At 51.6% G+C, this 22,716-nt stretch overlaps 7 protein-coding genes and 3 non-coding genes across 10 annotated transcripts; 2 read left to right on the top strand and 8 right to left on the bottom strand.

Moving 5' to 3' along the window:
- Positions 1-1,244: 1,244 nt before the first annotated feature.
- BDP55DRAFT_693135 (plasma-membrane choline transporter-domain-containing protein) lies at positions 1,245-3,029 on the top strand (the record flags this gene model as incomplete). The annotated part of the gene is made up of 3 exons (XM_060577193.1): positions 1,245-1,562; positions 1,642-2,655; positions 2,712-3,029. 3 exons carry the CDS (start codon positions 1,245-1,247, stop codon positions 3,027-3,029), a joined length of 1,650 nt encoding a protein of 549 aa, XP_060430865.1.
- Positions 3,030-3,302: 273 nt separating this feature from the next.
- Positions 3,303-3,412, bottom strand: BDP55DRAFT_t141. The gene has a single exon. It is a non-coding gene; the product is annotated as a tRNA-Met (tRNA).
- Positions 3,413-3,512: 100 nt separating this feature from the next.
- On the bottom strand, positions 3,513-3,624 carry BDP55DRAFT_t140. The gene has a single exon. It is a non-coding gene; the product is annotated as a tRNA-Arg (tRNA).
- An 895-nt stretch (positions 3,625-4,519) lies between these two features.
- BDP55DRAFT_630947 (uncharacterized protein) lies at positions 4,520-5,136 on the bottom strand (the record flags this gene model as incomplete). Its single annotated transcript, XM_060572227.1, has 2 exons — positions 4,520-4,932; positions 5,052-5,136. The coding sequence occupies 2 exons, from the start codon at positions 5,134-5,136 to the stop codon at positions 4,520-4,522; spliced, it is 498 nt and encodes a 165-aa protein (XP_060430864.1).
- A 456-nt stretch (positions 5,137-5,592) lies between these two features.
- Positions 5,593-7,969, bottom strand: BDP55DRAFT_703456 (retinal pigment epithelial membrane protein-domain-containing protein; the record flags this gene model as incomplete). The annotated part of the gene is made up of 9 exons (XM_060577961.1): positions 5,593-5,911; positions 5,970-6,188; positions 6,259-6,621; positions 6,696-6,786; positions 6,858-6,968; positions 7,021-7,132; positions 7,203-7,281; positions 7,312-7,732; positions 7,911-7,969. 9 exons carry the CDS (start codon positions 7,967-7,969, stop codon positions 5,771-5,773), a joined length of 1,596 nt encoding a protein of 531 aa, XP_060430863.1. The 3' UTR covers positions 5,593-5,770.
- Positions 7,970-11,094: 3,125 nt separating this feature from the next.
- BDP55DRAFT_101891 (ankyrin repeat-containing domain protein) lies at positions 11,095-14,674 on the bottom strand. Its single transcript, XM_060565303.1, has 2 exons — positions 13,959-14,674; positions 11,095-13,904 (listed from the first exon to the last, which is right to left on the bottom strand). The coding sequence occupies exons 1-2, from the start codon at positions 14,503-14,505 to the stop codon at positions 11,233-11,235; spliced, it is 3,219 nt and encodes a 1,072-aa protein (XP_060430862.1). The 5' UTR covers positions 14,506-14,674; the 3' UTR covers positions 11,095-11,232.
- A 292-nt stretch (positions 14,675-14,966) lies between these two features.
- On the bottom strand, positions 14,967-15,084 carry BDP55DRAFT_t139. The gene has a single exon. It is a non-coding gene; the product is annotated as a tRNA-Thr (tRNA).
- Positions 15,085-16,316: 1,232 nt separating this feature from the next.
- On the top strand, positions 16,317-17,841 carry BDP55DRAFT_660927 (uncharacterized protein). The gene has a single exon (XM_060574675.1). The coding sequence runs from the start codon at positions 16,492-16,494 to the stop codon at positions 17,617-17,619; it is 1,128 nt and encodes a 375-aa protein (XP_060430861.1). The 5' UTR covers positions 16,317-16,491; the 3' UTR covers positions 17,620-17,841.
- A 207-nt stretch (positions 17,842-18,048) lies between these two features.
- BDP55DRAFT_741336 (ankyrin repeat-containing domain protein) lies at positions 18,049-19,746 on the bottom strand (the record flags this gene model as incomplete). The annotated part of the gene is made up of 1 exon (XM_060580437.1): positions 18,049-19,746. One exon carries the CDS (start codon positions 19,744-19,746, stop codon positions 18,049-18,051), a length of 1,698 nt encoding a protein of 565 aa, XP_060430860.1.
- Positions 19,747-20,686: 940 nt separating this feature from the next.
- Positions 20,687-22,295, bottom strand: BDP55DRAFT_693133 (P-loop containing nucleoside triphosphate hydrolase protein; the record flags this gene model as incomplete). The annotated part of the gene is made up of 3 exons (XM_060577192.1): positions 20,687-20,958; positions 21,231-21,886; positions 22,279-22,295. 3 exons carry the CDS (start codon positions 22,293-22,295, stop codon positions 20,687-20,689), a joined length of 945 nt encoding a protein of 314 aa, XP_060430859.1.
- Positions 22,296-22,716: the final 421 nt, after the last annotated feature.

Here is a 22,716-nt window from a genome sequence, read left to right as displayed (position 1 = left end):
TTCTGTAAGTCAGTGCCTTTTTCTGTATAAGTCCTCCGCCAAAAAATAAAATAAAAATCGAGAGACGGAGTGCATCAGGACTCAAAGAGTGCAGGGCCAGACATAAGCTTGGTGTTTATTCTACGGGGGCCCTGCAAATCGCGGAACCTTGTTTTGGGGGCCATCAAGGCGAGAGGAATCTGAAGTGGGCCAACGTCTCGCTTGGCCACAGGCCTGAGTGAATTGAGTGGCTGTTCGCCTTGAAGTGGGGTGTTTCCAAGATGCCGATACCCGAGGAGTTGTCTCGGTCAAGAGCTGGCGACGTTGGACAATGTGCCTGGTTGCTGCGGGAATGTCGCACAACAACACCAACTTGTCGCCTGTCAATCGTCAACCTGTCGACCAGTCTTCTGTACCTTAGCTTGGTAAGATTTTTCAGACCGCATTAGTTCGTCCCATATCCATCTATGATTTCGGCCTAGGAGATTGACAAGAGACGCGATAGCTGGAAAATTGAGAAAGGAGTTACATAAGCAATCTCAAAAAATTGGGAGGCCCGCCAAGAACCGGGAAGACCCAGACAAGCCTTGGCACGTGACGCTCGGCACATCGACGCGTAACCCCTGCGCAGCTGAGGGAAGCTGCCAATCCCTGCGACGATGCCGATTCAAATTCAAGGTCTCGATGTTCCTGCCCAATGACGTTACTATGCGCGATGCACGGGTCGGAGCTAAACTGGATTGGCTTTTAAACTTACTTTATGGATTCCAGTTGGGGCCTTTTGGGTTGGGGGGTTTCAACTTTCTGGTGGTGTTTTTGCAAGGTGCAATCATGGTTTGATCCAGGGCGGGCCCGGTAGAAGGAGGCCCTTGGGAAACCAACTGATTCCAGTTTCTACTTTGGTGTTCCTGCTTGTGCTACGCCAGTGATACCTAGTCCGAGCAAAGTGCACACACACAGACAGGCACAAGGTACAGAGAGCGAGATGGGCAGAAAGAGGGGACCAAAGAGGAAAAGAGCGGCCTGCGGTGGCTGCTTCTCCCGTCATTAGTCGATCCAATAGCTCCGTCATTGAAATCATTCCAACCACATCTGAGACTGAGACCCCTTCTACTCTCCCGGCGCTGTGTTTTGTTTTCTTTCCACCTACCTTTACATCACCAAGAGCTTGCTTCCCAGACAGCAATCACCACATTGCTCGTCAATCGTCCATCCGGACAGACCTTTCACGATCGACGCACGAGGTTAACCACATCGTCGAAGCAATGTCGCAACCTTACGGCGAGTCTGCTGGCTACTACGGTGGCCAGCAGCAGCAACAACAGCCCCCGTACGATCCCAAACATACCCAGCAGTACAACAACGGATACCAGCAAGACTACAATCAACAGCAAAACTACCAGCAGGGCGGTTATCAGCAAGGCTACCCCCCTCCACCGCCGCCTCAGCAGGGTTTCGACAATGGAAGCAATGGCTACGGATACAATGCGCCGCCTCAGGGCTACGATCCCGAGAAGTACACCTTTGAGGAGGCTTTCAAGATTGAGAAGCCCAAGTGGAATGACCTCTGGGCTGCCATTCTGGTAAGATGCACCCTGTCGCGGCGATACTTCAAACCCCGCGTCAACTTCATGGACTTCAACCGCTAACAACCCTGCGCAGTTCCTCGCCGTCTTCCTTGGCTTCGCTGCCGTATCAGGCCTCACGATATCTGGCTACTCTGCGACAAAGGGCCTCAACGGCGGTGGCATCTACGACGGAGGCAACACCTTTGGCCTCAGCACGAATACAATTGTCCTCTTCGCCTTCGTCCTCGCCGTCGCGATCGTCCTTAGCTATGCTTACGTCTGGATGGCCCGCCTCTTCCCCAAGGCCTTTATCTGGGTCACGGGCATCCTCAACATCGTTTTTGCCCTCGTCACCGCAATTTACATGCTCTCGCGCAAGTACTACTCGGGCGGCATCGTCTTCCTCATCTTTGGCGTCTTCCTCGTCTTTGCCTTTATCAGCTGGATCCCTCGCATCCCCTTCTCCGCTCTGATGCTCAAGACCTCGATCCAGGTTTCCAAGAAGTACGGCCATGTCTACCTCGTTTCCTTCCTCGGTGGCATGCTCGGCGCCGCGTTTGCGGCTTGGTACTCTGTCACCCTCGTCGCGATCTACTCCAAGTATCAGCCGTCGCAGGATAACCCGCAGTGCAGGAACGGCCAGTGCAGCCAGGGCAAGGTTATTGGCCTGATCGTCTTCATCACGTTTGCCATGTACTGGATCTCTGAGGTGCTCAAGAACGTCATCCACGTCACCATCTCGGGTGTCTACGGATCTTGGTACTTCTGCGTCAATAACTTCCCCAAGGGAGCCACCCGCGGCGCGCTCAAGCGATCTCTAACCTACAGCTTTGGCTCCATCAGCTTCGGCAGCTTGATCGTCGCCGTCATCAACCTCCTCCGCCATCTGTGCTCCGTTGCCAGACAGCAGTCAGCCGCGGACGGCAATATTGTTTCGTACGTGCTGTTCTGCATCCTGAGCTGCCTCATTTCCCTGCTCGACTGGGCTGTGACGTTCCTCAACCGATACGCCTTCTCGCACATTGCCCTCTACGGCAAGGCCTACATCCCCGCAGCCAAGGATACCTGGAAGATGATCAAGGATCGCGGTATCGATGCACTTGTCAATGTGAGTACCTCCCCATAGCCTTCTTACTGTCGACTCAGTAGACTAACACGTCCCAGGAATGCCTAATCGGCCCCGTGCTCTCCTTCGGCGCCACATTCATCGGCTACGCCTGCGCGTTCCTTGCCTACTTGTATATGGTGTTCACCAACCCCGCATACAACCAGAGCGGCAACTACACCCCCGTCGTGGTAGCCTTCTCTTTCCTCATCGGCCTACAGATCGCCAACGTCTTCACGACGCCCATCTCGAGTGGTATCGATACCATTTTCGTCGCTTCTGCGTGGGATCCCCAGGTCCTCATGCGCGATCACCCTCAGCTGTACGATGAGATGGTTCGCGTGTACCCTCAGGTTCAGCAGGCCATCCACGCTTAATGTAGATCATAATATAGTGTGATGAGAGACTCCAAGAAGGTGGTGCGAGAGACTGGATACCCCAAGAGAGATGCAATCCGTCCACTTGGACGACGAACTTAGTACTAATGAAATGTCATTTTATCAACACGTCTTCACGTTGAGATTCTTTGCGCCGTGCGATAGAGTTTTTGTTTGTGACTGATTGAAGCAGAAACCACATTCAACCACCGACGACACCAGTCAGTAGCCGCCATGCAAAAAGAAGTCAGCACAACGATTGACAAAAGAAAATGTCCCTAGCAAGGCTCGAACTTGCGACCTTTGGATATCTCTAGATGATCTAGAGTCATATATGTGTATTTGATATGAGACCAACGCTCTACCGACTGAGCCATAGAGACAACTGTTGGTGTCTGGTATCGACGAACAGGTGATGAAGAACGCTCAGAGTTGCGGGCACGGTGAAAAGAACTGTCGGGGACCCAGATGAGCAAAAGATATTGACCAGCCTGGGGGTCGAACCCAGAATCTCCTGATTACACGAACTCTCAACTCTGGTTAAGAGGATTGAAGGGAGTCGTAGTCAGACGCCTTGCCATTGGGCCAACCGGCCTTGAGAAGAGGATCCAAGTGGAACTGCTTGATGGCAGAAGCCGACAGATTGGAGTTCATGAAGGAGAGAAGATGGGTTTGCGGGGCTGTCGCCAGAATGGATTAGCCGTGGGGAGCGAGAAAAATCTGCAACGAGATTTTTCGGGCTTGGATGCAGATTTTTCCACGATGGGGGCCAGCCGGTGTTGCGGTGGAGCGTGAAGCGTGGATGCGGGGTGGCCGGGTTGGTGACGAGCGGATCGGAGGAGGGGGCCGGTGGCCTGTGGACGGTGAGTTTTGGTGGGGGATGCGGGGCCGGGATGGCGCTCGGAAGAGAACGGCATCGTGGTGCTATGGCGGCCAACATCTCACAGCCTTTGATGGACAGCAAAGCACTTACTTCACCTCACGGGTACCATGGAAAACGTACCAGGCAGGTAAGCTTGCGGCTTGACATACCACAACTCACAACAGTCGTAACATCTACTGTCATGATCACAGCCTATCAGGATACGGATATCGATGACATCGAGAGGAAACACCAAGTAGATTATTCGAAACTCGGACGCGAGGAAAACAAAACCAAAGGTCGGGCACACCCTTCAACCCCCATCCACATCTTCCCCAACATCATCCCATCCCACGCATCCGCGTTGAGGCAGACAGCTCACTCACACCGGAACATGTTCTTGTCCAGTTTCTTGCACCTTCTCTCTCCTCCCTCCGTCTCGGCGTCTCCACCACTCACACACTCTCTTATCAACCGTCGACCACCGCCATCATGCCATTCGAGAACTCTCTCGAAAGCTGAACAGCAAAGCTGCGCAAGAGAGCACAAGAAATAAGGAAAGGAATCCACCAAAGCTCAAGTCACGCTTCATGCGTTCGATCACTGACGAGCGAGCCACCCGGCGCCGTCAAAGGCGAGGAATATGGGAGGAATCTTTCGATTGCTCGTCTCTAGACGAGGCAGACTCTATCTGGGCTGAGCTGCCACCGGCTGCGGGATATCCATCCCGCGCCGCCACATGGGCTCCGGTCCCTGCGAGATGCCCTCCGATACCATCGGGTTTGTTATAATCCTTTCCACGCAGCCTCTGGGCACTCTTCCCAGTCTTAGTTAGCCATCCATCAAGTGTCGACTGTTTCTCGGAACGCTTGTTACCCAGCCATCGTCGGGGACGAAGAGCTGTGGGGATGAGCGGACGCAAGATGCCTTCGTGCTCGAACCAGATGAAAGCCTTGCATCGTTTTTTCTTCTCGCTCCCTGGTATGGAGTATCCGGGGCATCTGTAAACTTGAAAAGCGTTAGCTTGGAAGACTTCAACACCTGGGCGGAGAGTTCCCACGGGATGGGAATGGAGAAAGTCTCACTCTATTTGAACTTCCTCAAGAAGCCATGCAGGCAATAGTATCCTCCTCTGCTTTGGTTAGTGGTGCGTTTGACACCTTCGTAACACGAATCGTGCTTGTCGAGCCCGTAAGTCTTCTGGGACTCGTCAAGGGGAAGACCATTCAACTCGATCGCAGCCATGATGTCTCCTTCTGATGACCTAGTACCTACTAGGATGCAAACCGTATTACTTGGAATACCCTGCAAGACCAAGATCGACTAACGAAGAGATGCTCTCTTGTACCGTCCTCCTGGGATGATGAAGAGAAAAAGAAACAAGAAGAAGAAGAAGAAGAAGAAGAAGAAGGTGTGAGATGCAGGAAGGCCTAATTTATACCTAGTCGCGTTCTCGACGCGACTGTCAGAGTCACGTGTCAATGACTGCAGGAAGCTCTTTCTGTCGTCTCTCAGTTGGAAGAAGGCTCACATGATAGGCCTATTCAATAAGTACTGCGACAGGCAGCCACTTACCCTCTATCTGCATTCAACCCTTTAACCTGCAGGTATCGGCTTACTACCTTCTTTCATTGCATATCGCAATTTCCAGTCGTGTGATAGGAAGAACTGGACGCTGACGCTGATGTCTTCGCATCTTAGACCACACGTAATCGTGATAAGCACTGCACACCAGCATCCACGTCGCTATCAAGCTTGAGGTAAACCAGGGAGAATCAACACGTATTGCGATTTAAGATTCAAAGATACTAAAGTCAAATACGGCTCGTCATCCCGCGAGACTGCTCGATATCAGGCACATGCGTCACCCATATCATCGTCATGGCCGCCTCTTCACAGGCCGAGCATTAAGGTCGTCGAAGGGAACAGGCGCCCCCGTCCCAAACTTCTCCAAGATCTCAGGCGTACCACCCGCGTAGTCCACAAGCGGCTTCCTGGTCGCAAACTCATACGCGGGAACCTAGCTTCAATTTAGCTATTACCCCATTCTTGCTGAGAAGGACGGATCCGTAACTCACCCAATTCCCATGCACACCCTCCCGAATCCTAAACGGAAGCTGGATAACACTCACCAGCCCAGCCGTGATATCCCGCGTATCTAAAACCACAAGACTACACAGCGTAGTCTCATGATCTCGGCACGAAACAACTAAGTACCCATCACCCTCCAGCGCAACCTCCGCTGTAGGGATAAAGCACGGCTCACCCACCGACTTGCTCGGCCCGGCATTCCACACCTTTGTCGTCCCCGCCGCGATATCAATATGCAACACAGCCCCAAACCCATTCGGTCCAGGTCCACCGCACCCAAGAGCAATGGTTATACGGCTTGGTGGTATACCGATCATCGCACCGCGCCATCTCACCGGGGGTATCACTGATGATCGCCGGCAACTCCAGCTCACTCGACTCTGAATTGGGATCAATCTTAAAGCGGACGAACTTCTCCACGGGAGCCGGTCTCTGGGCGGTGGCTTCGAGTTCAGGGTGCTTGGTGGGGAAGACGCGGAGGGCATCGACGTCGTGGAGGTAGACATCGATGTAGATTAGGCCGGCTGCGTCTTCGAAGTGGTTGCAGACGTGGCCCCAGTAGTGGTTCTTGAGGGAGGTGGACCATTTTGCGTCTTGGGGCTTTGGGTTCCGGCGGGGGAAGACAACGAAGTGGTTGGCCTAGGTGAGGTGAGTGATGAGTTGGTTCGGATAGACCATCCAGGCTGTGGGAAAGGGGCGATCTGAATACTTACGAGGAAAGGGTTCCTGCGGAAGTGCGTTCCGTTGTCTTCCTTCATGTGCTTCAGGTCAAACTCCAAGGGCGACATGCCGAAGATGACATAGCTAATTGTTCAGATAAGTACATGTGTGCAGCGGTTGAGACCCATGGCTGATGTTTGAAGGAGGCCTCATACTTGTCGGTTGCTGCCATGTCATGAGTCCAAGTAACGATGGGAGTCTTGATCCAGCATTCGTCAAGCACTTTACTTTCTTTGTCGAATCGGTAGTAGTCCAGGTCGTTTGAACTGCGTGAACCTGTTAGCCCCTGACGGACGACTCTAAAAACAAAAGACATACCCGAGTCTCGAAGCCTCCATGTCGAAGGCAAGCATGTCGCCCGTGGAAACATCAGTCTTGGGGTGAGCGGCAAAGGTCTTTGCCTTCAACTGCCCCTCAAAGTTATAAACGCCTAAGAGCAACCAGATCAGCTCGCTATCCTTCCAAATTCTCGAGCTCAGAAGGCTGCAGGAAGTACATACCGATAGTATCAAGCGTATCGGGATCCATCAAAATAGGCGGACTATCCTCCTTCAACACAAGCAATTTTCTCCGCCACCGCTGCACATGCGTATTTCCCGTCGACTACACCTCCTCAAACACCCTCGGGTCCCCCGCAAACGAATCCCGATACGTACCCCACAACGGCTGCCGCGCCGCCCCTTCATGAAGAAACCGTGGCGTCCTCACAAACCTTTGTCGGAAATCAACGACACCATTCGAGATTCTCCACGCATTCACTGCGCCGTCGCCGTTGATCCAAATATCCTTGCAATTACGGTTCTGAAAGACATAGTCAACGACGATGCGGTAGAAGGTCCCGTCGATGGAGGGCGGGATGGCGCCGTGGACGACGCAGGAGGCTACTTCGGCGTCGAAGCGGCCTGGCTGGTTGACGGGTTGGGCGCAGGCTGAGTCGGCTATTTCGAAGCGGAATTCGTTGCTGATTGTGAGGTTCTGTTTCTTTTCATCTACAGTGGCGGATGCTGAGGAGGTTTGAATATTGGAGTGGCTAGGGCGTGGGAAGTGGTGTGTCACGAGTTATGGCACGCAGCAATGGGCATATGAAGTGGGTTAAAGTGGCTTGAAGTAACCCATCTAGAATGAGCACATGAGAGCAGTCTATATACCAAAAGAGTGTGATGTCCACGTCAGAAAGCACGTGGCAAGATGCCTGACAAGTGCTGTACCATTCCTGTTTCGTGACATGGTGCCATTGCGGCACTAGGAGTTCATGTTGGTTCGACATATTTAATGCTTGGCCATAAGATGCTTGGTCATAAGAGACAGGAGTACTATAGTTTCAAGTATAACTAAGGTATCTTGGGCAATGAAATTCATCATCACGGATCGATTTGACTGTTCTTAAGTGTATTATCAAAACGACTTAATCAGCGGCTTTTCGCCTCTAAGCTCCCGCCGTTTGAACTTTGGTCGACGCCGTTCTATCGGAAAGAGCAGTCAGGTTCTTGAACAGACAACAGCACCCGTAGCATGAGATGAAGAGCGCTCGATGCAATGATTGAGCTGCCCAGACGCCATTATTGCTTCACTCAGCGGAGTTTGTTTCGGACTGAGGCCGATGGGTCTGTTGCTGGGGGCTAGCTGTCATCGGGGAGATGACCAAAAGTCCGGAAGTGACGCCCTCGCCATGGCCCTTGCTCAACCGCAGTCTACCTATCTCCCTCCCGTAGGAGGTACAAGCGTCAAGAGAATGCTTGTTTCCCCGCAAGAGACGTCTTGTTACCCCGCAAACTCGACTAAATTCACAGATATTTGTTCGTTACTTGTGTCTCAAAGTACAGCCACGATTATGACGAGGGAAGCAAGCCGTCTGATAGCGTGGCACGCGGCGCAACGGGGAACAAATGCCTGAACGTGAGTTCAGGCCGTCACCCAAGTTCGAGAGTTGCAAGCATGCCTGAAAACCTTTCATGCCACGATAAATGACTACTTCCATTTAAGCTCTTCTCCTCACAGAACCTCACATCTCGCCACCAAGAAAACTAGACAACCGTGACACCTTACCACATTCAGTGCCCACCTATTCTAGTATCTCATGCATCTTCGTTGGTCCATTGGCCATTCTCAATGCGATGCACCAAGACCCGCTGATCCAGTCATCTCACAACATCATCCCTACCGGCGGCTACCGCTGCATCTCGATAGAGGGCATCTCGAAGAAGACGCTTCTTGGGGTCAAGATCCTCGCTGATCAAGAAGTCAAAACTCATGTTCGTATGGAACGGTAGGCCATCCCATGTACTTTTGTGCAGTGCTTGCATCCAAACAAACTCCAGGTCGTCCCTCCAAGTCACCTTTCTGTAGTGTTCCTTCTGTTCTGGATGACCGAGCTTCGCGCCGAGTCTGATAAGAATCCTGCAAGTGGCATTTGTCTTTTCTCGAAGGCTATCATCAAGGGCGTTCGTCGCTTCCCACCTCGAGGGCTGATATTACATCCATGTTGTACCAGTCGCTCAACGAGAGACAATTCCTCATCTAATAGTGCACGTCGGCCATGCGATCGTTCTTGGTGCAAAGAGCGAAGTGTAGTGGAGTTCAAGGAAGAAATGTCGTGGGCAATGCGTTCCTTTGATGGAGAGGGCGAAAGTAGAGTTCTTCCTCTCGTCGACTCGCACGACACGCGGTACAGAGTCCCTGAGAGGGAACCTCCATCACTGCCCTGTGTGCTCTGAGAAACTTGAAAGCGGAGTGGCTTCCGTTGATTGCCGCGAAGTGTGCCGGAAACCAGAATTCGGCGGGAGTCTTGTTGGCATCATAGTTGACCAATATGCCGGTTGAGCGGGTCGAGACCCAACTGAATGTCCAGCTCGATATCGGGGGCGTGTGGTCGTGGAAACCTTCCTCCTTCCAACTATCGTACTTCACCTTCCTTGCTGGAATCTTGGGCCCCCTTCGTCGCTTCCTAATTTGCCGGTCCCCTCCTCTTTCCGGTCGAAGCCGACGTGCGTAGAATTCCTAAAAATGCCGCCGCCGAGATGTGCGAGACTGAGTATGATGGTGCTCTGCGACTTCCGAATGTGTCTAGGGACGATTTTTCATCGGAGACCGGTATGCTTCAGTGTTGTACGACATGGCGACATTGAGATCTGCGCCAGCCTCTAGTAGTGCCTTCGTGGCCGGAAGGTTGTTGACGTCCGTTGCCCACACAAGAAGATAGGGTTGCCGTTCCATTCCTTCGACAATCAACAGGGGATTGAACCAAGCGTGGAGTGCTCGGCAGCTGCGAGAGAGGGAAGCCAAATCGGCCAGAAGGCATGTTGTGGCAATTTCGTCTTCATGTTCCCGGTTGCACCGTAAGAATTGAAGAACTTCGTTCATCACTTCGTTTGGCAGATTGCCTAGACTCGGCATATTGGCGTCGAGCGGTTGGATAGAGTAAATCTCCGAGGGAGAAAAAAAGAGGCTGGAAGGTCTACCCCTCCCTTGATCTGGGTTGAGTTGCCTGGGCAAGGAAAGAAGTAGGCGCAACACGTCAAGTCGGAAGGAAGTCACCTTTCTGCCTATTATTACCCACGCAACCACGTCGAATTTGATTCAAGGTCTTTCTCAACAATATTTCGGTCATCAAAGCTCCCCAAAGTTCGAGTATGGATGTTTTGTTATAATGACAATACTCTGGCGGGATACCCAAGATGTCTTGTACACCCTTGCTCTTAGTCTTGACCCTGAGCCTTCCAATCTTACTATTTTGTTCTTTTCGTTCTTTCCCAACACAAAGACAACAAATGGCAAAGGCAGAAGCTCGGTTTCGGAACTTGGTAACGGGCCCAGGTTGAACCAGAAATGACCAGACTAATCTTGTTCAGCAGAGTAGGCTACGTAAAGACAAATCTATCGCCGTTTAGGGTAATAGTAGTACATTAAAACTTTACAGTTGCCATATCTGAAGGTAGGTCAAGATTGACCTGCAAGAAAACCAGTCCAATCCCCCACAATGTTGACGTCTCTTTGAACTTGATTCCTCTGATAGATCGGCACGGGATGTACCCACACACCACAGCATCCTCTTTTCTTACTCGAACCCGAGAAGCCGAGTGTACCTTGGCTCAAGAAAATTGCGACCCATATGCCATCCGCAGACGCAAGCTGAAGCATATCCCCAAACTTCGTCCTCCCAAGTTTACATACCCATAGCGTTACGTTGCACCGTGACTTGGTAGAGCTCGGGTGAATCTCTATTAAGAAAAAACTGTATGGTTCGCAGAGAGTCATCGAGCCCCCTCACCTGCTGAGACAAGTCCAGCACGCTCTCGCCTGTCTTGTTGACGATACCTAACTCGGCCCCGCGCTCCATGAGTGTGGGAAGCATCGTCTCGAAGCGCCTCGCATGATGTCTGTGAAGCTCGCCCTTTTCGTAGATGCTGTGGATGAGAACTATCAGATAGCCGAGGGGTATTCTGCCATCGTTGTCAACCGTGTTGATGGCGGTATCAGAACGGATGAAGCTAGGCAACGTCTGGTCAAGCGTCATTTTCCTAAACAGACCGTCTACATCCGTTGCTTCCTGGATGAGGTGGTGGGAGGACGTAGGGTCTTTCGCGGTGAGGGTCTTCGCGACAGTGTAAATGCCTCAAGCATGAGGTCGGCTGCACGAGGGTCTGCGCCTTCTTGACGGGCATAATGCAATGGTGATGCCCACCTTCCACTTCTTCCAACATGCGGATTTACTCCATGAGCGACGAGGTATTTGACAATCTTCTCATCAAACCATTCTTTGACGCACATGATATACCCCGGACTCCAACCGTTCTTCGTCGTTTCGTTTACGTCCACCCCTTCTTCGACGAGCTTCTTGACGACATCGTATTGACGGAAACGAATGGCAAGATGGAAGAGCGACCACCCTGCATGTCTCTTCGTGAGAAACACGAGACAATGCCTAGATTTGGGGTACGTGAAATAGAAACAATCGTCTTCATGAGTGCCACCAGTGCACAAGCATCTCTCGTCTGACTCGCATTCAATATCACTGCCAGCATCGATGGCCTTGACTGATTCCGGCTGTTTTGACGAGCCGGCCGGCTGGTCTTCGAATGCGTCGTGTTGTCTGAGATACGCCTCTTTCATGGCTGGAACGTAGGGAGGCTGATCCGGTGAGTCGACCCACACCGGGTATGTGATCCACCACTTATTTTGCATGTGGCCATACTTGACTATTGCGTCCACAAGGCTCTGTTGTTTCGTAGCCATTGCGGCGGCGAGGTAAAAGGGATCATGCAAGAAATGTTCCTTCGGGTCCATAGCCTTACAAAAGCTGTAAGCTTCTTCGCTGCTGGCAAAGCTGGCGCGGGGTTCGAATCGTGCCGCTTGAACCCTAACATTCATGTTCGACCAGATACCATACCACTCCGTCTTCGTCGGTGTCTTGACGCCATGCTCCAATAATCTCATTGCGAGTTGATGCATATCGAACCCATCATGAAATAGTGTCATCAGGAGGGTAATACCTCCCTCGGACTGAATGTTTCCATCGGCGAGCCCGCCTGTGACGAAGTCCACCAAAGCAGCCCATACACGACGACTATTGTTCGTGTTGTAGTAGAGCATACCGCTGTGCAACACGTTCTGTAGGGTTTGAGTGCAAATGAAGCTATCCTTGCTTTTCGAACGTTTACTGAGATGCTGGCGGAGCAAGTCCATGCATGCTATGTACGCGTCTAGGTTCGAAAAGTGATCATACCCAAGAACGACAGACTCAAGTGGCGTAAGGTTGTCGGTGCTAGCGCTAGCGGCATCCATGCCTAGATCCAGTAACATCGATAATGTCTCGACGTTGTGCGAGGAGCATGCGATCTGTAACGGATTTCGTTTACCCACCGCTCGCGCTGGTGAGTCTAGCAGAAGACGGACGACTTCACGTTGCGCCGATGAATCCGTCTTCCAATCGGGAGCGCGCCTTCTGGGGTATGAAACTCGGGAATGCAAGGTCGCATCGATCAAATCACGGGGCTGGCGTAGGACGGGCGTAGGACCGCAACAAATTTCGAGCAAGCCGCATCCCTCTTCTACGATGGGAGTGTCGCGGCGCCGCCCGTCATATGCCCTTGCATTCTGGATGTTTTGGTTGAAACCATGGAGAGTGATGTCGACCTTGGCCCCAGCTTTGATGAGGGCAATGGCCTCGTCGAAGAATCCCCAGAGGCATGCCTCCATCAAGACGGTTTGCCCTTTTCCGAGATCGTGGTTGATATCGGCTCCATTGCGCAGCAAGACCTCCAGAGCCGCTTCGAAGTTCTTCGCATCAGTCGCCTCCCAGAACACCCTGAAAAGCATTGTCGCACCTTCAATTTCTGCATTCTTGGCATTGACAGCATCTCTCTCCCAGCCCTGCTGCAAACACCACTCTGCAAGGTCCATGTGGCCGTGACGAATGGCGGAAATGAACCTAGGGAGCACCTGCCATGGCATCCCATTGAAGTTGAGAAGTCGCTCCTGGAGGTATTCGCAATGCTCCATCATCCGCTTAGCCACGCCAATATGTCCGTGGCACAAGGCAACATGCAGTGGTGTCCACGCGGGATACTCCGCGGGATACTCCCAGTATATAGCCGGCCCTGGCACTTGGTGACACTCACTGCGACAGAAGCCTTGTGAAGACACGTTCACAAGTGCACCGTTGTTCAGAAGCAATTCAAGAGCTTCCATGTTGCCCATCCTGGCGGCAATATGGATAGGCTTCCAATACATGCCCTCGATGTCGGTGTTGTCCATGTCCTCCCTGTCGTCGTAGTCCGGGAATCGGAGGTAACCTTCGTACATGACGTGAGTGACATCGGCCTCGCACAGCACTCTACCGGGCTCACCCCACTCTGAAGGATCGTCGGAATCATCGTCGGAATCAACACCAACATCCGGCAGGGGAAAGGGTGTCGCATGTGCAGGAGCCGCAACAGTATCAGTGCCGTCTTCACTGCCGACATCTTCGCCATCCGAGTAGTCATCACTAACGGAAGCGTCTTCGGAGGAATCGTCATCGGAAGAATTGCCAGTGGAGGGCGCTTCCGACGCCGCACCGTCATTCGCACTGATGCCAGCATCTTCTTGACCCCTGAGTTCTTCTTGGCTCCCCGTTTCCTCATCATCGAATCCGCCGCTAGTCTCAGTGTCTTCAGATTCCGAGTCACTATCTGAAGCACTGTCGGTTAAAGGCATTGGAAAGCCTATATTGTCAGATTCCGTTCAGAAAGATCCAATATTCGAATAGTTGTACTTACCATCCTCAGCAGACGTAGAGGTCGAAATGCTGCTGCCAGATTCAGAACGACTCCACTCGTCTCCAAGTGCATAGCCATAGAGGGCATCTATTTCGTCCATTGGAGCGTTCCTCTGAGTTAAGCGTCGCCGGTACATTCCTTGACTTTGGAAACAATGCCCATCACGCCGATAAAAACGGTAAAAGAGCTCTTTTGATGATTCAACGTTTGGGTCCCATGGACTATATTCGGCCTGAAATCGAATGATTGCATCGTTGGGATCTATCAGCCCAGTCCACAGCAATTTCTTCATGATTTCCACGTTGCCAATGTCGGTTGCCCAACACAACAAATAGGGATGGCGGCGCACGCCATTATCGTACAGCATTGGCGTTGCGACAACATTGAAGAATTTGTTCGTCCGTGCTAGCGCCGCGAGTGCAGCAAGCTGAGTATCGGCATATTCATAACCGATGGGTTCATCTCCCGGCAGGAGGATCTTTTGTCGCGCCAATTCATTGACAATGACTGTCTTGATCTCCGGAGGCAGGTTGTGCAGGTTCGTCATGGCTGAATATGCCGGCTTTGCGATAATCGGCTCACGGACTAGTTCACCGTCTGCCGAGTGATGATTACAAAGACCTGATCAACTCAACTGCATGCTAAAACAGAAAGCGTGCGAGTAGTATGTTTGGTAAGGAGTCAGCACCAAGTGATGCTGGCGGTACAGGAACGAGGTTGTGAGGAAGTGTGTTCTGAATTCACGGTTTGATGGGGTCTATTTCATTGCTACCCCAAATATCCACTCCAGGTGTTGATTGGTGCACAACGCGACCCAGCGACCGGGGGAGATGGCCAATAGGTACTCCGTGCTCCGTACAAGCAGCAAAATTTACGCCTAGCCACACTATCAGGGCAGAGTCCATGTGACTGTGCATCGACACGGCAACATCAAACTCTGCTTTTCCAAGAGAAAACAGAAACAAGGGTGAACTGCAAATACATTGCCGTAAATGGTAAAAGGAAAGCTGCCCAAAGCCAGAATCGAACTGGCGATCTTCTCATGTCGGGAACCATCATGTCAAAGATTGAAGTCTTGAAACAACGGAGATACTAGTGAGACGCTTTACCACTGAGCCATTCGGGCGATGGACCATGAACGTTTGGGGCGAGGTGGACTATGGTGTGGAGACCCGTCACTCAAGCCCTCGTTCTGATCTCTTTCTTCTTGCTACTTACTCGGAGTGGGATCGTGGCATAAACCATCTACTGGTTAAGCTGGCTTCAAACTCCACCCTGCTTCTCGCGCTGTCACCATAGCTGGTGTGAAGAGAGCTTGCAAGCTCGTTTCACACTTTGAAATTTTGATTGGGTTGAGTTTACATACGGAATACAGCATGCCTGTGTTGCTTTCATTCATCTGTTTCCGGCATCTTGGGTAAAACACATGTGGTAATCGAGGAACTCGGGAAGTGGTAGACTAATCTCTGAGAACTAGTTGCTTGTTGAGCTGTCTATAAAGTCGCTATGAGCGCCAGCAGTATAATGTCATTGCTAGTGTTCTGCTTACGGGCTCGGTTTACTTGAAGGTATGCTTGACTGGACAAAATGTTGTGGACACTCATGAAGTATTACTTACTACTGAAGGTCGAAGCACCAATTAAATGGAGCCCACAGCGTGGTCTCAGGTCTGGCCAGCAGTCCGGCTGCCATATGCAATAAATATCTACGAATGAAACGCAACCCCATGACCCTGTAGGGCGAAGACCGCAGAGGAAAGGTATGAATAGCATCTGAAGTGTATATGACCTAGTGGTGGAAGTATTAACGCATAATTGGGTCCTGAAAAGGTTGCGAGTCCGAAAAGTAGTGGTCCTACATAAAGTCACAGGCAGCTAATTTTTTTAACATCTCAAGTTCGCAACAATCAGACATCCCGTCTATATCATCGCGGAAACTTACCACTCAGCTCTGGAAACATTGCTTTTTAAAGCTTTTCAATATAACCCTTGCGCTTGAAGAAGAGATTGACAGCAATAATAAACGAACAAAATGTAAATGCTTTGCAAATAGAAGTTCCTAGAATCGATGCTTAGTGACCAACATCTATTATTTCAATTGTGTTGGGCCACGATCTTACGTTCACAGTCTTTACTAAGTTCAGATCCCATATCCGCAAAGACTGCATGAACACGAGGTCTCGTTTGTGACAGCAAGCGTTATAACATATGCTGCATATTTTGAATCCCTGTTCTAACAGTTGTATGGACCATAACCGTTGAAACTCAGTGGGAGCCGGCCGATTAGTAATCGACCCCTGGACTTCAACGACTGCCTGGAACTGACTCGTGAAACATACGTGTCGAGATACCTTAGGAAGGCTGATACTCAGATGCCTCATATTGTTTTGCGTGCCAGGTGGTAATACGTGTTCTTTCAATCATTAGAAACCTGGAGACAAATCGGTAACGTCGATTTCCCAATCCATTCTTCGTATCTACCAGACGTCAACTACCTCAGATACTTCGCCTCACTATTGCGGGTGCAGTAGAAAATGGCGAAAGCATTCTTTGCAAGACTCTTCCAACCGACTCGGTCCAACGCGGCTTCACTAGGGTCGCAATCCTTTACCAACGACACTCCTGAGAATATGTATGACAAAGTTGAGCCATGGATCAAGACCGACCTGGATATACCTATAGACTCGACCAACCGCGATAGATGGCCCAGCCTCATCTTACAAGCCCGAAGGCATATGAGATGCCATCCCTATCACCCCCACCGTCTCCCTAAAAGCTACCAGCCTTTCCGGATGGTGGTGGACTCTCCGGAAGAGGAGGAGGAGATGTCAAAGAAGGAAGTCGACATATCCGAACCGCCCACGTTCCCCCTTTTCATGGACCTACCGAAAGAGCTCAGAGACAAGATCTTGCTTTCATCAGAGGCCCCAATCGTCATGAACGGCTCCGTAGTCATGGATCAAGAATGGAGAGGGGGCACGCAAGTACACTTCCGCTCGTATAGGTCTTGGCATCAAATCCCTCTTTATGCCGTCAGCCACGAGACAAGAGCGCTCGCCATCACCTTCTTCGGCGAACCAGATCCGCTCTCTATACCGTTCAACGCGGCTGAAGACTTTGTACTCTTGGACTGGAATGGATCCATGCAGGCTGAGCGTAGCTGGATGGGCGACCATAGAAGTCCCGGACCCGTCCTGACGAGTCGCCGATGGAACGCAGCCAAGAAAGAGTGGGCGATGCCGCGGAATCTTTGCGATAGGATCCAGCACGTCAAAGTCGATGCGCGACACGCCGCTTCCGAAGATGCCGAAAAGGGGGAGAAAGTGCCCTGGCGGCTTGTTTTTGGGCTTCTCGGAGAGTACTTCAGTAACATGACGATGTTGGAGGTGAAGCTGTGGGATTTGGATGACAAGAGATTTGAGGGGGCGTACGACCCTGTAGGCCAAGAGCTTTATAGGATTGACCAGCTGGATCTTTTGGACGAGCTGGAAGAGATGTCTGAAAATGGGCGTGTACCGTTCCAGGCTTTACGGCGCTTCATTATCGCACCGGAACTGCAGACTCCTCTTCAGGCTGAGAGAGAGGTCCTGAAGTTTCGAAAAATGGGAGGCAGCTACTTTAAAGTCTTCAGACAGGGTCAGATCCCAAAAGTTGGACAGTGAGCACTGGATCTACGAGCTATTGGCCGCTCAAGGGAGAGATACAGTAACCTATAAGTATTTGTTATTCAGTCGGGACAATCATCACTTGAGTAAAGTCTGCCAAGACCCCCGGAGGACTTGAGAAAGGGAAGTCAAAATTCACCGGATAGATGGGAATCTTGAGTTTGTCACTAGTAAAGAAAAGTTAGCAGCGAAATGTACGAGACAAAATGGTCTTCGCTACTCCTGTCGTGGCTATGGAACCAAATTCCTTGACCATGTTGTCTTTGAGATCACACCTATTTCATGTTACCCACTAAAGTACATAAGCCTCGCAACAACCTTTCTAGAGAGATTATCCTACCTAGGCAACCTTCTACACTCCCTACTTAGGTATTCGAAGCTATTTTCGCTGTAAGTGACTATCATCACGCCCAAGCAGCCCGGCTATCATACCGGCTGTCTGTAATCTTCCGCAGAGACCCCAAGAATCACCTCGAAATTCCATAACGCGCCTGGAAAGTACTGCAAATTCCCCACATCCGCCCCGCTGTCAAGAAGTAGTCTGGCCGTCTTCTCAGCATCACCTCGGCCTCCCTGGTGTCTAAAGACCTTTGACTTGAGCAGCGCAACCACAAGCGGAGGAAACATGCCCATCCTGCCCCAGGATAGCTCACTCCCACCGGTAAGGCCGGCGCCAGCCTCCAGCAAGGCGCTGACAACATCCACATCCCGGAGCTCAGCAGCTATGGACAGTGCCGTTCGCAAGATCGCCTGCCCGCGAGCGTCTTCCAAGGTTGGGGCTATAGCTCTTATGAACGCCAACCGTGACGCGTGCCAGGCCTGGCATCTGGCTTCTGACCGGGCGTCGTGGCTCGCCTTATAGGTCAACAGCCCGTATGACCACCCGTGCATATACGGTAGACACGCAATCTCAAGGGGCGTGAAATCTATCACCGGTAAACCGTTTCCGTGGGAGCCAATGTGAAACTCGCCACCTTGCGGTGGAGCTCGGGCGGCTACATGCAAACCGGCACGAGAGAAGGCTATAACTGGCGAAGCTCCGACAGAGAGGAGCACACGCGCCTGGTCGAAACAACCAATGTAGCAAGCCTCTATAAGAAGGGTATGACCTATGCCTTGATCCTCGTCGATATTTGCTCCGTAGTTTGCGAGCAACGCTGCCCAATCCGCGAAGAAGTCTGGCCGTCTTGTCTGGTCGAGTGATAGGCGGAATGCATGCTGCATAGCACTGAGATTATGAAAGTCCCGCCACCTTTCATTCACATCCGCGCCATGGAAGATATAATCGCTGAGGATCATGAAGTGGTTATTGTCGAAGGGTAACTGCTCGAGAAGGAACGCTGCCACCTTTAAAAAATCTCGGTCAATGAGCCTTTTCAGTGAGAGTCTCCGATATATTACGGCGAGATGACGCAAGCCTGTTGCTTGTATTGCTGGCAAGGCCTTCAACAGTATATCTTCGTCCCTGTGGTAGAATGCCATATCGGAGAGACGCCAATACAGCCCATTTGGCTCTCCTTCTATGTCGATAAGGCGAGGGTCGAGTTGTACCATCCAATCGGGATTGTGTCTGCACAACAAGGCGAGGGCTTCGTAGTTGCCTTGGTAGACAGCGATACTTAGAGGCGTCAGAGAGCGATCTTCGGGCCTTGCTCGTCGGAGGCGATGTCCTTCTCTCAAAAGCCCTCTGTATTGACGTGGTACGAAGATCGAGTCGAATGACTGGCGAAAGTATTGCCAAAAGAATATCCCCAAAGTAGTAAGTCCTGGCGGGTAGAAGCGCGGTCTTCTCCTATCACGTCCCGGATCACGAATCTTCGCGTTTTGATCTGCACCAGCTTTGAGGAATCTCTCCATGAGATCCAATCTGCCGATTGCGGTCGCCCAATTGAGTATATAAGGGTGTCTCTCAACCACCCTCTTGTGGTAGATTGGAATGCAGGCATGGTAGAAGCCTTTGCACACCCGAGATAGAGCGTGTATGTCATCCACATCTCGGACGTCGACGCAGTGAGCAATCCTCTCGATGGCTTCCATCGGAAGACTGATCATTGTTGTCGGGGTCGAGGGTGATGCTGCCTTAACTTGAGGATGGGCAGGTCTTGTCATGTTCCGTGGCGCCATTGTGCTTATTCAGTGACGAATATGTTTCTAGAAGTGCTAAGGGGATACGAGAGTGATAATGGTCCAGTGATAAAGTAAGAGCCAGAATGATATTGGCGTAAGGTGAACGGAGAAGATCTGCTCCCCAGGTCAACGGGCTTTGTGGACTGATTAGAGAATACATAGCTGTCAAGAGAAATCGGCGGCCTTATGGAATTCTCCATAAAGTCTTCTGGAGATAGAACACGAAGCGTAACTTTGAGCCAAGGACCTTCCGAGTTTTTCTAATCCCTTGCGGAGACACCTTGCGAAGCCAAACCTAGGCCAAGTTCTTCCCGAGTTGTTCGGGTCATTGAGGTTGCGGTTCTAAATTACACTTGAACATCGAAACGACTGAGAAATGACAGAGCGATAGCAGCTCAAGATGAGGATATTCTGGTGTTAGTGATATTGGAGGTTTGAGGTTTGTGAAAGGCTGACCTACTAGGTAGGTACGTGTGCGAGTAACAGCGGCGACCATGCAAGCCTCTCAGCCATGTAGGCTGATTCCCGAATACATGACTATCTACAAAGGTTAGATCACATCACTATGAGTCCAAGATATGCAAAACTCTAGAATTTGAGTAGCATGGGCTTGGGAGACAGATGTGTGGGTATTCACACGCTGATAGTTGTGTTCCGAACATGGGACGACACGTAGCAAAGAGGTTCAATGTTGTAAGGCAAGTTAATAGCTCAAAGATACTATAGCATCTGATTAAGGCACGACCTGATATCTTGGACTAGGATAACTGTCCCCAATCCGTAAGGACATCAGGAGCGACTACTCTACAACCGCCTGCAGCATCATGTCCGGTAGTATGTTCCTCATCCTCCATATTACAGGAACGTACACAGCACACTCTCTTTCATCACTTCCCACTCCTAATCCAACCCCAGTCTCTCATATCTGACCGTCTTCTCATCTCAAATACTTAAGCCAAACAGCACACCCTCCCACAAAGAAAATCCCCATCAATATCAAATTCGTCAAGACCCCCTCAATCCACCTCTTGATTGCCATCTCCTCCCTTGCCTTCCAGCCGCCACCGGGACCAACAGCGTTCGCGTGCGGGAACGGCACATCAGGCACCTCCTTACCCAGAAACTTGCACAGGGGCTCCCATCCTTCATCAGCAGACCACTCGAGGAGTCGGTCGGGGGGCACCATGCCGCGGATCATGTCGCAGTGTTCTATGATTGAAATGCTGTTAGCCCCATCATATCATAACAATTAATTGCCGCGAGACGTGCGTCTGTTCCGTTGTCCAAGGTCTCGCATATCAGACCAAGAGTATCCACTCAACGCCAGACAAGACTGTGTGACGCGCATACAGAAAGGCCTGAATTCGGGAAGAAGAAACAGAAAAAGGCTTGACCATAGCAAAAAGAAACACAGAAAGGCTTGAACCCCCAAAAAGAAATCAAAACAGGAGTTCGGCTCAAAAAAAGAAAATGCAACTCACCACGATAAATCCACTTCCCATTCCTCTTAATCGCCCTCGCCATATCCCCATCAGGCGCTCGGAAGAACAATGCCCACAAAAACCTCTCATAGACGTGCCACGCCCAAAACGCCTCCCGGTCCAACAGGCTCGACACCCAGAAGCTCCAGCTCTCATTGACGTGCACCAGCGTCTTGACGGCACTCTTGTGCCACGAGTCCAGGTCCCGCCGCACGTTGAGAACGACTTTGGCCTCTGGGTACGCCCGGATCATCTCCGCCGCAAAGCAGCTCGCCGCCGCGTCCGTCACCGCAACGCAGTGGCCTAGCAACTCGTCGAATTCTTCGGCCGTGATGTTGCAGTCGCCTTCTGATGAGGGATCGTCGATTTCCTTCCCTCCTTTGCGTTTTGGCGACGACCCGCCCCCGCCGTACCATTTCTTCCGAGCAAGCTTCACCCAGCCTGTCGCCGGAATCGGAGGGTCGTCGTACACGATATCCCAGCCGTGGTAGGTGTGATCGTACCCGAGCGCAAGTAGAGCCTGCTGCAGGGACTCGGTGGCGCTTCGCGGCGGGCCGACGCAGAGAACCTGCATCGGCTTCGTGCGCTTGCGCTTCGGCGGCGGCGGGATGCGGTAGACGTGGTTCTCCAGGAAGCGCCACCACCAGTGGTCGAGGCTCGACATTGGCGAATGCATGGCTGCACGTTTCGTTTCGTTTCGTTTCGTTGGCGGCAAAACCGTCTCCCGCGGTCACTAATTTAGTCCCGCGTCTGTCGGTTGTTCCCGCTTCTCGACTTTCCTCGTGGGAAGCTCGTCTCGTTCCGCTAGTGCTTCGCTATGTCTGTCACGTTCTTTGGGCGCTGGTAATCTCAAGATTCGCAAAGACCGAAGATGAGCTGAGCTGCAGACGAAAAGAAGCCCACAACCGAGCGTGCATACGTTCGTGCCGCAGACGTCAAAACGTGCGACAGCTCCCGTGTTATATAACAGCAGAGAGCTCCATACCCCCAGTCAGGTCACACTCCACCAGCGGGAAACAAGAAACATGTGCTCACAGACATTGGAAACGTCTTGTTGGAGGCCATCGTGTCGTCATAGCGTTTGGAGAGCTGACTTTCTTTTCGTTCCTTCTCCTGCTACAGCAGGTAGCAAGCAGCGGCAAGAGGATTGCATGAACCATCCCTACATATTCCGAGAACGAAGGAGGGTTACTTTGCAAAACGCTGGCGCGTTGGGGGAGGTTATGGGCATCGGATGAGGGGGAGAAGCAAAGAAGCATGAAGGACGACCTACGCACGGCGCACGGCTCGGCCGCGGTGCCTTCGCCTTCCCCACACCCGATAACTCCGCAAAGCGTCAGCGCTTGCGAAGTTGAAAGCTTGCTTCCAGGACGGCTCTGCTTGAACATGGAAGAGGGGCCACTTGACAGACACCTGTTTGGAACTGGAAAATGCCTTGGTATAATGTGATGCGGCGGCCGAACGAGGTGAGCCTTAGACGAACCGT

This window comes from Colletotrichum godetiae (genome assembly GCF_030913485.1).
Source record: "Colletotrichum godetiae strain CBS 193.32 chromosome Unknown BDP55scaffold_16, whole genome shotgun sequence".
Taxonomy (NCBI): domain Eukaryota; kingdom Fungi; phylum Ascomycota; class Sordariomycetes; order Glomerellales; family Glomerellaceae; genus Colletotrichum; species Colletotrichum godetiae.
The sequence above is the reverse complement of the archived record's forward strand: the minus strand, read 5'-3'. Positions and strand labels throughout refer to the sequence as shown.